Raw genomic sequence first — 14,478 nt, 5'->3', positions numbered from 1 at the left:
GCTTCCGGTATGGCACTGGTCCGGCGTCAACTGGCACAGTAGTGGCGGCCAGGGGCGGGACCTGCTGCGGGTCGGACAGGTGTCCCACCGACGTACTCGCGACGAGCACCCCCGCCGAACGGGTGCCACGCAGCCGCGCCGCCAGGCGGCCGAGCGGGGCGAACGCCACGAGCGCCACCATGCCCTGGGCGGCGAGGCAGCCGAAGAACGCGTACCACAGCTCGTGCATCCTCAGCGCCACGGCCAGCGGCGGGGACGCCCACGTGACCACCGCGAGCAGCACGATCGCCGCGAGCCGGAAGAAGCGCACGCGGTCGGCCCGGAACTCGGCCTTGGCCGGCTTCGTCTGCGGCGGCGGCCCCCCGCAGAGCCTCGGTGCGACGAGGCTTAGCAGAGTGGCCGCCGTCAGCAGCATGGCGGCGATGGGTACGCCCAGAAACACCGCAGAGCCCAGGGAATCGTTGAGCAAGCACAGTGGCTCGCCGTATAGCGGTCTCAGCGGCCAGTCCGGTTGCAGTCTGTCGATGGCCAATGCGGCGGCGACTATGGCCGCCGGACTGAACCAGCAGAGTAGGCCTAGCTGGCGTATGGAGCGCCCGTCCGGACGCATGTTACGCAACGCGTGCAGGGCCCTGTACGCGTCGCCGGCCAGCGCCACGGTCCAGGCGACGCAGGCGAGGTTCCAGTAGTGCCAGGCCACGGCGAGAGCCGCGCAGCCCCGGCTGAACGGCTCGACGTGAGGCTCGAGCAGGAGGGTGAAACTGCGACAAGATGGCGCTCGCCGCGAGGCAGGCGGCCATCTTGTGGCGGCGCACGTGCAGTTCGAGCAGCCTAGTGACCAGAAGGACGGCGAGGCAGAGGATGGACACGCCCATTGCCAGCCTCGCCACAAACAGCAGGGCGGGCGTCCACATGAAGCTGATGCGGTGGCAGGCGCAGACCAGGGCGTACCAGCCGATAGTTCGGTTCTGGTCGTTCACCTGCAAGTCAGAGTTGGTGAGAGAACACGTTTTATGGATGATATAGGGAGAAGCGCTTCGTCATCTTTACTTTTTAGTACGAAAGTACTCCAACCGCAACGTCAACATTAACTTTAAAGTGAATTCTGAAGCTACTATATAGAATGCAAAATACGCGCGAAGATGCGTGCGGCGCGGACGTTGCATTAGTGCGTTATCCTGCAGGCACCGCGCGTTAATACCGAGCCATTGATCGACGGTAAAATGGCCGATATTTCCTAATTTTCGGCGTGCACTCTTGATTTTACACCATTTCGGGTGTACTTCTTTGTCACTGTGATAATCGTTACCATTCTAAACGGCATTTACTTCCTATAATGCTCCATATGTTGTGTCCCCTTACCAGGAACACTATATGCACGTCCTCTGCGTTCTTGGAAAGAAAGTACCAGGCGCCCTGCCTCGTCTGCAGCAGATTTCTTTGGCCATAATATGCCATACGTATAACAAACCGCGCAGAGAGAGAGAGAGAGAAAAAAAGTGTCATCGTTGTGCCGAAGTGCTACCAAAAAGTGACAGCGATGGATGCGAGGATGACGCCTACACAGGGTGTCCCAACTATCCTGCACCAAGATTTAAAGCGTGACTCGAAGAAAACGTAGCGCATATTGTTTCCAGTACAGTGGAGTAGCCGCCAGTAATTTTTTCGTTACTGAGATTTAATTAGGTGACTGTAATTACCTAACTTGAGAAGTAGTCCTAATTATCAAAGTGTCAATGAGAAAACTTTAGAGCAACATGAAAAATTTCCGATACAGCTTTCTGTTGCTTGATCAATACGTGCTACATAAAAGTGTTTTTCCGAGCGTGAAAGATGCCCCCGAATACACGCAAAGTGCCTCGAGCGGCCAGTCGCGTGGCAATTTTGTTTCTGTCCTTGGCACTACCCGAATAATGCACATGGCCCAAGATTTTATATTACTGTGTGCAGTGTATTTATTTCGGGGCGAAAATGCTGCTTGATGCATTGTAACACCGATGCTCATGTGCTACCAATCTTATGTTATTATCATACTGACACGCGCACTTTGTTTATCTTTCTTTTTTCGGGTGACCGGCTATCTACGGTTACAAAGTTATCACTCGCCAGCGCAAGATGCGCCTACATGTATCGGAAATGGAAGTCCATCAGGCCCATAGCCAGAAGGGGGGGGGGGGGGGATTCATCTCAAAACTAAAAATATAAAACTATTAATGAAATAGTATTGAAAAAGTCACGTAATTGACATACAGCGATCTTACCGAAAATAATTACTGAAAAATGCTGCTGTCCTCAAATTGTCAAGGCCTTCAGCAAGTGCCACCCACCCTCCCGAAAAAAAAAAAAATTCCCGGCTACGGGCCTGAAGTTAATACAACGTACAAATATGAATATGTAGGGGCTTGGTTTGTCTATATATCGCATTCTACTGTGGAGATTTGTGGTAGCATTTTCTCGGAGGTACTCTGCACGTTCGCTACGCTGTCATTTCGTTAAACACTGTGTTCAATTTTAATACCTGACTTTTATTTAGGAGATAGTGACGAACAGCAACTTGAATACTAATACCTACACTATACTGTGTATGACCTTATTACAGTTCATAGCATTATGATAATATTTTGTTGCCGGTTGACGTTTATAAATGCTTCAAGTAAAGCTTTGCAGAACTCGGACACTGTGTTGAAAGAAGTTGTCTCATTCGAAAAGGTATTATTATCGTTCTCACACCGCTACATTTGCTTGTCTCCCAAATGAATAGCCGGTCCCAGGAACCCGATTTGCTCATTAAAAATATTTTCGACAGTAGCCCGCGTCTCTCATTGCGTGACGCAAGCTGCATTTTACCCTCGAGCACCAAAGGTTCGTGGCCACCACGTAAAAGCCACGCGACTCGTGCTGGCTCGCTTCAGAGTCAACGCTGACAACACAACTATATCGTGCACCGTTAACGCCATTGCGACGGCGTTGCAGTTTGGGCGAGTTGGTATGTCATGACTTTTAAGCTTGCAGCGCGGCTCAGAACGAGCAAAAAGGTCCTATCATAGGTATTGGCCATTTATGTGTAAGCTCACCTTCATTAACGCTATCAAGCAATGAATTGGCGTATCTCGGACTGCCACCACATGCTGTCTGAATATGTTTTTACATAGTTGTTGTTTTTGTTTAGTTTTTTTTTTGTCTTTTCATGTCACATGGTTCACTGAGTGTATAAGTATACCCTTCTGAGTCACAAAATAGACCATCAGATGGAAGTTGGCGCTCACCCTGTTCTCTGGTCCTTTTCATTACCCCTTCTACCTTCCTTCTTGGTCGTTCTGAGCTGCGCTACAAGCTTGAAAGCCATTGCAACCATGACAGCGAATTAAAGGAGCCGTGAAATGAGCATTTATTTTAAGCTCCCGAAAGAGGCTTCGGAACGAGAGGCCAGATTTAGCGAACCTGTAGCCAGAAAAGCTAACAAAAAAATGTCACAGTTTCGCCCTACGGGCGAAGCAATGAATGCGATAGCAACACAGCAATGTCATACGAAGTAAAGTGAGCGGCTTTGGTAGCTATATGAATTGTAGTAAACATGAGCTGATTAAGTAAGCAGGTGTGCTACGGCGTAAGTAGACCGACATGAAGAGAGACTCGATGACCACGAGAAGGCGCGTGTGAAACGGTGGTGTTGATGAGAAGCGCTTCCCGTGGGCAGCGCGTGCGAAGGGACACACCTGTAGCGCTGCACTGCCGATTCGGGCAGCATTACATGTGTAGCGTGCGTTGGAAAATGTGGCCCGACTATTACTAACTGAATGAACAAGCGTGGTGTGAACGCGCACAAACAAACATGAATAGATCACACTGAATGACTGCAGACAGCGACTATCAAAACGCTGGCAGCAAGCCCATACGCTGAAGCGGGCTTGCTTCACGTGCGGTCTATCGCTTCAACAGAAACTGAGCGGCGAATGCACAGTGCATAAAGGTCAGAGCCGTGTGGAGATCAGAGACGGTGCGGGCGAGCGAAGCGCGGTTGTTGGCAGAGTAGAAGTGCCCCCCCCCCCCCCCCCCCCCGCTCCCTCCGGCGCTGGCTTCCCGCTTCCTTGCTTGCGCGTGGGAGAGATAAGAGACTGTGCGGGCGAGCGACGAGCGCGGTTGTTGGCAGAGTAAATGTGCCCCCCCCCTCCCCCCCGCTGGCTTCCCGCTTCCTTGCTTGCGCGTGGGAGAGGTAAGAGACTGTGCGGGCGAGCGACGAACGCGGTTGTTGGCAGGGTAGAAGTGCCCCCCCCCCCCCCCCCCCCGCCGCTCCCTCCGGCGCTGGCTTCCCGCTTCCTTGCTTGCGCGTGGGAGATTGAGTGCGTTCGCTCTCCGTGATAGCGCGCGCCCCCACATGCTTCCGCTCGGGCATACGGCGCGCGGCGAAGATTTTATCTATACGGAACCTCACGGCGACGGCGACGGCAGAAATCCGGTTGAAGTGTCCATATAATTGCTATCGCAATAAAACAAGATGTCAAAGTAGTAGGGAGCTTTTTTTTTTCAGCTTGACCATAAACATCAATACTTCTTTTTGGGCGAGTTGGTACATCTTGAAAGTTTGGGTGACAGCGCAAACAGACGACCACAAGAAGGGAGACACGGACACACGCAGCGCCTGTGTGTCCGTGTCTCCCTTCTTGTGGTCGTACGTCTGTTCGCGCTGTCACCCAAACTTTCAAGATTGACCATAAACGTTTGCCGTTTCCGGAATGCTGTGTTACCGAAGCCGTGGCCAGCAGTAGCAACGCCGGTAGCGACATCTTGCGATGTTTTATCCAACCACAACGTGTTAGAAAGTGTTAGACATTTTGAAGAGAAGGTCTTCTTAGCTGACTGCACACGGCTTGGCGTATCTGGGATCTGGTTATCTTATAATCACATAAAAAGTCCTTTTCGCGCCCCCGGAGCGTCTTGGCGAGTCGCAACAGGTATCAAAATGTAGGTCCCAACGAGACAATAGGCGATAATTAGTCGTCAAGTAATAAGATTAACGGTGTATGGGCGTAATTAGCGCCAATATAGTCGAAAATTGACCACATTGCACTATACTTCTGTAAAGGGTGCATCGCCGTAGACATAGGTTTGTTGAGGCAAAGCCGCCGTACGGCACTCCTTTGGGAAATGGAGCGAGTACGCATGGACTGAGCAGGGCTCGCGCGAGGCGAAGTTGTCTGGACGGTGGCTTCGGCGGCGCCCGCAATAAGCGAGAATTATTCGCAGAGTTGCAGAGTTGGTAAAATTAACGGCGCGGGCGTAATTAGCGCCAATGTAGACGAAAATAGCCCGCATTGCACCATAGAATGCACAACCTCCGGGAACGCTTACCCAGCCTCTTTGTCAAAAAGGGAAAGGCTCATCAAGTGCCGATGCTAAAGAAGACAAGGTCGACGTAACTGCGCGTGAAATACGAAACGAATAAGATACGAAATGAGTTACACAGATGCTTTAGTCGAAGAAAAACAAGAAAAACGAACTGCGTGTTAACGTTTATGCTAATGCCAACTCTAGATTAGCAGTCAAGCAAAATATGGTTGATCACTGAAATAATAGCTGTCCTTCATGATTAGACTCTGCGTCACCAACGCGGCTGCTAACGCAAACTTCTACGTATAACCTGGTTAAAGCATTGCACGTGCCCGGGCTTACCCGATAGGCCGGGCCCCGGTAAAACACCTCGGGTGGTCAGAATTATTTGAAGACCTTGGTAAGACGCCGAAAGGTAATGACACGAGTGACGCCAACCCCTTTTTGAACTTCCTGCACAACTTCGCCGTGACTTGATGGATTCTGACAGCCTCTTCACGCGTCTGGTTAATTGTTCACCGAAAAAGAAAGTCCCCGTTGCATTTATAAAAGAAGCAAAGACTGAACCTTGAATGTATTGAGTATATTGCTTGCGCTAAGCCGCTCAAATACGAGAGAGGTTAATATTAAATAAAGTTCGTGACGTCGTGCACAGACCAGTGCTGCAGTTCCGGCGCGGAATTCAAAAACTGAGTTTAGCCTTCAATCTGTTCTTTAGAAATCAATCTTTTCGCAGGGAAAAAGAACGCACATTGAGTTTTAACGCGAATATTGAACTGTTTAAAAATAGTTTAGACTTGCCCTTCAGTGCTTCTTCTATAAACAAATAAAAACAAAGCCTTGTTTAGCGGCGAAATGTTCTCACCTCGGCCACCAAGAGAAACTGGTCGGGAGCGAACACCTGCCCCCGGCTCACGTTGAGCAGCAGCGATCCGTTGCGCAGCAGCCCCACGTGCTTGGACCCCAGATGGATGACGGGGCAGGCGGGCGGCGGCTTGTCGAACGGGTCCGGCTGCGCCACGTCTTCGGGCACGCACATGCCTTCGGGCCCGGCCACCAGACCCGGCGCGCATCCCACGGGCACGCAGGCGCCCGTCAGGTCGTCCTTCATGCGCCGGTCGTCGGGACACTCGAGCGGGGAGTCCTCGGGGATTCCTCCAGACCCGGAACTCGATCTGCCACTGGTACGACACCACGTTGCCCTCCGGCTCCAGGTCATCGGCGTACGCGCCGCACGCGAGCCGCTGCTTCAGCGTCACGTCGCACAGCGCGCAGTGGTAGTTGCGGTAGTTCCTCCGCGACACCCGGTCGTGCACGTACGCCGTGTAGGCCCCGCATCGGGACACCGAGCTCGGCGCTGCCGTTGCGGCAGCGCGGAGCCGCTTCGGCGCCCGACGCGCACGAGCGAAGAAGGTGCGCCTGAGAGAAGTACTTCCATCCGGACCTCTGAACCCGCAGCATGCAGCGGTGCTTCTCGTTGCGGTCGGTCACCAGGAACCGGTTGTCGCCCACGTAGCTCAGGTTGCCGACGGTCACGAGCTGCCGCAGAGACCTCTCGTCGAAGATGACCACGGGACCGGGACCGCGACCTCCGAGCGGAGCGCTGTCGCAGTCCAAGCTCGCGGGCCACGTGGCCAGCCGGACGGCGTCGCCGTGGCACGCGGCGCAGAAGACGTTCCAGTACATGCGCTCCGAGTCGCTCGAAAAGGCCGGCACGTCCTCCAGGTAGTGCTTGACGGGAGGAACGCCCTCGTCGTCTCCGTTCTCAACGCCGCCCCTGTCTTCCCATCCCTCGCAGAGTCGCCGCACGGCGTCGTCGGGGGGCCAACGGGCGGGACACGCCCTGAGGGAGAAGAATCCGCTCGGGTGGCAGCGCCAGGCGTGCGTCGACTCGCGGCTCGGACTCCGCGGAGCATCCACGCAGCAGTCGCCGAACTTGGCGCATGCGTAGTCGCACTTGCAAGCCAGCCGCGTGCTGTCAGGTCGCCCGTTCGAGCAGAGGTCGTCGTCCGAGTCCGGACAGAGGCCAGCCTTGAGCCGGTCGCTTCGAATGGTGCGCCAGTTGGAGGCCAGCGCCTGGGTCAGGCCGGCAACCAGAACAAGGTGCGCCGCTAGCCACATTTCCGGAGCTTTTGCCGAGCGATGGCGCCGTCGATGAAGCTGGACGAGGCAGTGGACATCCACTGACGTCGGGGAAGAGATCGTCAACCGACCGGCTCTTCGCCTTCACGCAGAGCGCGTTGCACGTAGAACATCAATCACTACAAGTATATCAAGCAAGTAGCGTGGTACTGCCAGCAGATGACACCGTCTGTCGCCAGAGGCGCCGGCGTCGTGATGTTGCCACGTGGTCGGATCATCACATACATCTGTCGACACTCAGTGCGGGACCAGTCTGTCCCGGTCACGGACGCACACACATACACATGCGAAGTACCGAAACGATGCTGCAAAAGGCCGCGTGCATTCCTTACAGCTACCGAACCGGTACCGGCATTCAAGAACACGTGGCCTCTTCGACCACGCCCGGCCACACAATTCGCACCACAAAACTGCACCACTTTCCCGGTTCTCGCTTACGTTTCACCACCGACAATCTTGAAAAGCCCGCTTGAAAAGCCCAGGCGGCATCGTCGGCGGTGCACTATGTCAACTGTGGTGGCGCAGCGCCGTCTAATCCGGGTCGATCGGCAACTAGGTTTCACAGTCCTGGACTCACAGACGTACGACACAGACGGACAGCCAGGAGCAGGAAAGGAACAGGCCGTTCCTGTCGCCGAGCTGTAGTCAGGCTTGCCGGGGTCGGCGATGGCTAACGCTGATGGGCACCGGCGCGCGCGCTCTCAGTCTAGGGCAGCAGCGAGCTGCGCCGCCGCCTTGTCGGCGACCGGGATCGTGAGGCCCACTATTTTGGGTTCTCCCGCGGCGGCGGGCGCGAGCTGCGACGAACTCTCGCGGCGCTGTTGTGCTTGCTCTTCAGGGAAATCGAGGCCAAACTGTCGGTGTGCGTTCGCCCCTCCTTTGTGCGGTTCTGAGGAGGGGGAGCACCCCGCGGCGTGGCTCAGTGGCGGGTGCGGCTCAGTGGCTGCTCTTTTCGCGGGAGTTCACGAGCGTCTATCCGCGCGTCGTCGCTGTCGACGCCGGAGAGGCTCGGCCTCCGGCCTCGCGAAACACTTGCTTTTTGCTGCTGTCGCCTCGCAATGCCGCGCTCCAGTTTTTTTCCCCCTTCTTTCTCTCTCTCTCTCTCTCTCTCCGTTTCGTTGCCTCTTCGAGCTTTTGCATTTGTTTCCTCTTTCTTTTGTATGGAGGAGTAGGTTACGAAGGGGTAGAAGAGAGTCCCGGGCGTCAACTTATTTCACCTTCCTTCCTTCCTTCCTTCCTTCCTTCCTTCCTTCCCTTCCTTCCTTCCTCCTTCCTTTCCTTCCTTCCTTCCTTCCTTCCTTCCTTCCTTCCTTCCTTCCTTCCTTCCTTCCTTCCTTCCTTCCTTCCTTCCTTCCTTCCTTCCTTCCTTCCTTCCTTCCTTCCTTCCTTCCTTCCTTCCTTCCTTCCTTCCTTCCTTCCTTCCTTCCTTCCTTCCTTCCTTCCTTCCTTCCTTCCTTCCTTCCTTCCTTCCTTCCTCCTTCCTTCCTTCCTTCCTTCCTTCCTTCCTTCCTTCCTTCCTTCCTTCCTTCCTTCCCTTCCTTCCTTCCTTCCTTCCTTCCTTCCTTCCTTCCTTCCTTCCTTCCTTCCTTCCTTCCTTCTTCCTTCCTTCCTTCCTTCCTTCCTTCCTTCCTTCCTTCCTTCCTTCCTTCCTCCTTCCTTCCTTCCTTCCGTCTTCCTTCCTTCCTTCCTTCCTTCCTTCCTTCCTTCCTTCCTTCCTTCCTTCCTTCCTCCTTCCTTCCTTCCTTCCTTCCTTCCTTCCTTCCTTTCCTTCCTTCCTTCCTTCCTTCCTTCCTTCCTTCCTTCCTTCCTTCCTTCTTTCCTTCCTTCCCTTCCTCCTTCCTTCCTTCCTTCCTTCCTTCCTTCCTTCCTTCCTTCCTTCCTTCCTTCCTTCCTTCCTCCTTCCTTCCTTCCTTCCTTCCTTCCTTCCTTCCTTCCTTCCTTCCTTCCTTCCTTCCTTCCTTCCTTCCTTCCTTCCTTCCTTCCTTCCTTCCTTCCTTCCTTCCTTCCTCCTTCCTTCCTTCCTTCCTTCCTTCCTTCCTTCCTTCCTTCCTTCCTTCCTTCCTTCCTTCCTTCCTTCCTTCCTTCCTTCCTTCCTTCCTTCCTTCTTTCTTTCTTTCTTTGCGGCATTCGCTAGTTTTCGGCGCGGCTAGAAGTACGTGTGAGTGTGCGTGTTTTGAGGTGATCCGCAGTCCTCGCCGCGCGAAGAGGTGGGAGGAAGGTATCTACTGGTAGAAAGGGAAAGTTAGAACAACATTTGGGCGCCGAGCGCCGCCGCCAGCCTGCGGGTTTACACACTGCACTTGAGCAGCGGGGGAGCGTCTCGAAATAGCGAAGCGGCAAACGCCGATTTCTCCGTTTTAATGAACAAGATTAGAATGTCGGGGTGCTACAGATTATATCTTCCTTGCCCGCCGCGTGGATTTCCGTGCCAAGCGCGGACGGGCTGTTTGTTGAGGAGTTGGTGGTGGGAAACGGTTATTCTTTGCTTCGTATATGTCATCGTAAACTGTCTTCCTCCTTGGACAAAAAAGAAAGTGCGACAAGTCATCGCAGTTTTGTTGTACTCTACCGTATCATTTATTTTTTGTTGTTTAGACCGGTCATATCTCTAAAATAAGAAAAACTCGCAGGTTCTCGTTCTCCACTTCAGCGACTGTAATGCGTCAGCATCGGCACCTCTCTAGGGGACAGTGATCGAATAGTAAGAATTGTACAAAGTGCGACGATTGCCCGCAGTACTCTGTATGAAACTCATCTTCCTATCTGTGACTTCACTGTCACGTAATCGCCACTCCCTGTTCACGTGATCAAGCTGGTACAAACCGGCGCCAGTATTGCAAAAACCTACATAACCAGTGTGGCGAGATGGACTTGTTGGTTCCCAGCGCTCCCAGGAACAAAGCCACATGGAGACACAAAACGACAGACAGCGCGATGCTTTCAACAACGTCCTTTACTTTTCAGGAGTGTCGCACTTATACCATGCCAATGGATGCACGTAGATGAAAGTAGCGCGTTTGTCGTTTCGTATATCCATGTGTACATGCTCATGTGTGCGCTACACACATATAGATCAATAATAGACCCGTACAGAGTGTCCCATCTAACTTTATTCAACAACAAAAAATATATACATATATAAAGCCTGCAGATCCCGTACCCTGTGGGAATCGATGTTATGCCAAGCAGTGGGCGGTGAGCCTACCAAGTTAACGAAACGACCATGAGAGCACCAAGACGTAGGCGGATATTTCATGACCTACATGAAATGCATGTCATGACATTCATTTCATGAGTTTTCAGGAGTCCCTTTAGCTACACCTATAAAGCTTAAGGCCAAAGCATTAGTCATGCGCATGACTATGACTTCGACCATCAACCTTTAGCCTTTTCCTTCACTTAGTAAGTACCCACGTCCGAACCCATTTCAATGTTTTTTGAGTGTTAATCTTTTTCGCTGAGTCATCATCATTTTTGCTGAGTCATGCTCATGACTATGACTTCTACCATCATCCTTTAGTGTTTCCTTCACTTAGTCCCCACGTCAGAACCCATTTCAGTGGTTTTTGAGTTTTAATTTTCTTTCACGGAGTTATTGTCATTTTTCCTGAGTCATACTCATGGCTATGACTTCTACCATAATCCTTTAGTGTTCCCTTCACTATAGTACCCACGTCCGAATCCATTTCAGTGGTTTTTGAGTGTTAATGTCTTTTCGCTAGGTCATTGTCATTTTAGGCAGCTGTTTCATGACCTACATGACACGCATGTCATGACATTTATGTCATGACCTATCAGTTATGTTCGTCATACACTCTTGTCGTACTGTGCCAATTTCGGTACATACCAAGTTAACGAAACGACCATGAGAGCACCAAGGCGTAGGCGGCTACATAGATAGATACTGTCAAAGTGGCAAATGTTCGCCAAGAAATGCTTCGCATTTAAAACACGGTGCTAGACACGATTTTAAGACGTATGGTGTTCGCTCGTCAGATGTCTAATTTTAGACATTTAGTTTAGATTTTTAGCTTAGATTTAGGTGCACGTTAAGGAACCCCGGGTGGTCAAAATTACTCCGGAGTCCCCCACTACTGCGTGCCTCATAATCAGAGCGTGGTTTTGGCACGTAAAACCCCATAATTTTTTTTTTTGAAGCCCGGCAAGGACCGAATGGTTAAGGCAGGCCTCGGAGGCCTGCAGTGGAGCTGAGGAGCCTTACGGCTATCCATGTGTCCTGGAGATGCTATAGCCTCGTCGAGAGCCCCCGGTGAGCGACGAACGTCTAGACACATATTAGGTGGTATGTATAGGACATGTACTGGTTTACAATCGGAACGTTCGCGTCTCCTACTGCAAGCCGGCCTCCGCTACAGTGTGACAACCAGCTATGACCGCTGGATACATAACAGATTCCACAAAACACTGCTTCAATTCATACACAACACATGCCTCACAGCAGACATATAATACACATATACACATCAAGAATTATGCCTTCACGGCAAGTCTTTATCGCAATAATAAAAAAAAAAACGTCCAGACACCGGCGCCGGCGTAATATGCAAATACATTTGCAGGATATAATGCAGACTATAGAAGTACGCAGCTCGGATATAGTGAAACATCTGAAAGAGCTTGGGTATAGCGGAGAAATTGCACCGGACTATATATAATGAAGCATTTGCATTTTGGCTGCAGTGGCAAAACAGACCACTAGGACTTCCGATGAATGTGAGATCCCCCTCTTAGACACCACTAGGACTTCCGGAGGATACAGACCACTAGGACTTCCGAGGGGTGCGAGAGAGAGGAGGAGGAGAGATAATTTATTAGAAAGGCAGAGAGGTCGGCCTGAGCTAGCATGCTCTGGCCTGCACAGGGGAAAAAGGAAAGAGGACAAAAAAGATTGATGGAAGATGATGAGAACAGGAAGAAGGGATACATATACGTATACACTGACACAGTGGTTTCCTTAAAGCCTTGCGTCTAGTCCAGTGATACTCAAGTAGTGTAGAGCAGCCCTTGTAGCTAAGGATGCTACTGTACGGTCACACATTGCGGAATAAAATAGTGCTTTCGGACAATGTTTGCCTGCCAATGCCTGCTAGCGTCGAAGCCAGCGTCTTCCGCTGTGATGCCTAGAGAGGGCAGTCACAAAACAGATGTTGAAGAGCCTCAGACACTTGGCAGCGTTCACAGTTCGGGCTGTCCGCACAGCCGATAAGATGTGCACAGCGTCGAGTAAAGGTGCCCAACGCATAGGTGAATCCTGTGAAACATGCTTGCTTGGCATCGCTTCACTTTAGCCGGAAGCCGAAAAGTCCTGCCAGAGTTTATTTCCCGCAGGCGCCTGTACCGATGGTCTGGTTGAGCCCAGTAATGTGCTGCGCAATCTCGCATGAGTGTAGTCAACAAAGAGTTTACATCGCTTCGCGAGTAAGGAATGTTTACGTCGATGGCTGTAGGAATATCGGTTCTTGCTTCCGCATCAGCTAGCCCTTTGCCAGGTACCCATTGTGACCAGGTACCCATTGGAAGGTCACTGAGTGACCGTTCCTCTGAGCTAGATCAAATGTTTGTAGGATGTCTAATGCTACCATGTAATACTGGCCTCTCCTCGAGAGAGAATCGATGGCTTGCAGCGCTGATCTTCCGTCAGAAAGAGTAGTCGAACCCCTCATACAGACCACTAGGATTTCCGAAGGGTGCGAGAACTACTAGGATTCTACTAGGAGAGACCACTAGGATTCCGAAGGGTGTGAGAGAGAACCCCCTCACACAGCTTCGCTGTCCTTGATGTCCTAGTTGCTCGGTTTGGCATACATCTTTGAAGGGATTCTGTAACGTGCACTCAGATTACGGCACACGACCCCATCGAGATGCAGCCGCCGTGGCCGTGTTCGAACCCGCAACCTCGTGCGCAGCGCAAGAAAAGCAACCGCGGCTGGTCGGAAGTAAAGGGGTGGCGTAAAGTAATTACTTAAAACCTAATTAGTCAATCTTTGTTATTGGTCAATTATGCATTTCGATTTCTTCGCGCAAATAATGTCGGCCTCTTCGAGCAATCCAGTTCAAGAGTTATAGCTGTGCTATCTTTCACAGGCAATTTTTTTTAAAGTTACGTATGGTTGAAAAAGTTATAGCCGCGTTCTTTTGGAGCCTCGAAATTTCAACGCCCAGCATTTCGTAGCCTTTATGATACACTGGAGAGAGTTTTCAGTTGCGGATAGTATCCGCCGCGGTGGCTCAGTGGCGAAGGCTTTGCGCTGCTGAGCACGAGGTCGCGGGATCGAATCCCGGCTGCGGCGGCCGCATTTCGATGGGGTTTCCCAAACCCCGTTTGGGGTTTCCCAAACCCAGTTTCACATCAAGGAACACTTTTAAAATTACACGATGGGGTTTTACGTGCCAGAACCACGATCTGATTATGAGACACGCCGTAGTGAGGGACTCCGGAATAATTTGGACCACCTGGGGTTCTTTAACTGCACCTAAATTTAAGTACACGGGTCTTTTCGCATTTCGCCCCCATCGAAATGCGGCCGCCGTGGTCGGGATTCGATCCCGAGACCTCGTGCTTAGCAGCCCACCACCATAGCCACTAAGCAACCGCGGTATCAAGGGCATTTACAACACCTCGTTCACCTTCAATTCTGCCCAGGGAGAGTACATTAAATTTGCACAAAGGAAAAGAGTGAAATGCTCTTTGAGTAAAAACTTAATCAGGAAGGTATATATTGCATTAGTAGTAATTGGTCTTCTAACCTATCCACAACTGAAACTTCGTTCCAGCATATCGAAAACATGGTATACTGTGGGCTACGAGTTAAGCTTCGCGCGTGCTCAAATCAGAATTTCGAAGTATCAAATAGCGTAGCGTAAGTGACACATAGAGCATTACGAGTTATTTGTACGAGTTATATACACATCTCCAGGCATCCCTACAAAATTATGTAAAGTGCCTCTGTCACTTTATCATTTCACATAACACGTTGTATATAATCA

At 51.6% G+C, this 14,478-nt stretch overlaps 2 protein-coding genes across 2 annotated transcripts; both read right to left on the bottom strand.

The window, feature by feature from the left end:
• Positions 1-611: 611 nt before the first annotated feature.
• On the bottom strand, positions 612-6,547 carry LOC119453365 (uncharacterized). The gene is made up of 2 exons (XM_037715403.2): positions 6,194-6,547; positions 612-980 (listed from the first exon to the last, which is right to left on the bottom strand). Exons 1-2 carry the CDS (start codon positions 6,545-6,547, stop codon positions 612-614), a joined length of 723 nt encoding a protein of 240 aa, XP_037571331.1.
• Positions 6,544-8,507, bottom strand: LOC119453364 (uncharacterized). Its single transcript, XM_037715402.2, has one exon. The coding sequence runs from the start codon at positions 7,447-7,449 to the stop codon at positions 6,544-6,546; it is 906 nt and encodes a 301-aa protein (XP_037571330.1). The 5' UTR covers positions 7,450-8,507.
• Between the last annotated feature and the right edge of the window lie 5,971 nt (positions 8,508-14,478).

Source organism: Dermacentor silvarum, chromosome 5 (assembly GCF_013339745.2).
Source record: "Dermacentor silvarum isolate Dsil-2018 chromosome 5, BIME_Dsil_1.4, whole genome shotgun sequence".
In the NCBI taxonomy this organism is placed as follows: Eukaryota; Metazoa; Arthropoda; class Arachnida; order Ixodida; family Ixodidae; genus Dermacentor; species Dermacentor silvarum.
The sequence above is the reverse complement of the archived record's forward strand: the minus strand, read 5'-3'. Positions and strand labels throughout refer to the sequence as shown.

What these genes read in the sequence shown, in the direction of transcription:
- LOC119453365 (XM_037715403.2), bottom strand. Translation starts at nt 6,547, where the DNA reads ATGACCTGGAGCCGGAGGGCAACGTGGTGTCGTACCAGTGGCAGATCG. An exon ending in AGTTTCTCTTGGTGGCCGAG is followed by an intron (nt 981 to 6,193) that starts GTGAGAACATTT and finishes TCTGACTTGCAG; the next exon opens with GTGAACGACCAGAACCGAAC.
- LOC119453364 (XM_037715402.2), bottom strand. Translation starts at nt 7,449, where the DNA reads ATGTGGCTAGCGGCGCACCTTGTTCTGGTTGCCGGCCTGACCCAGGCG.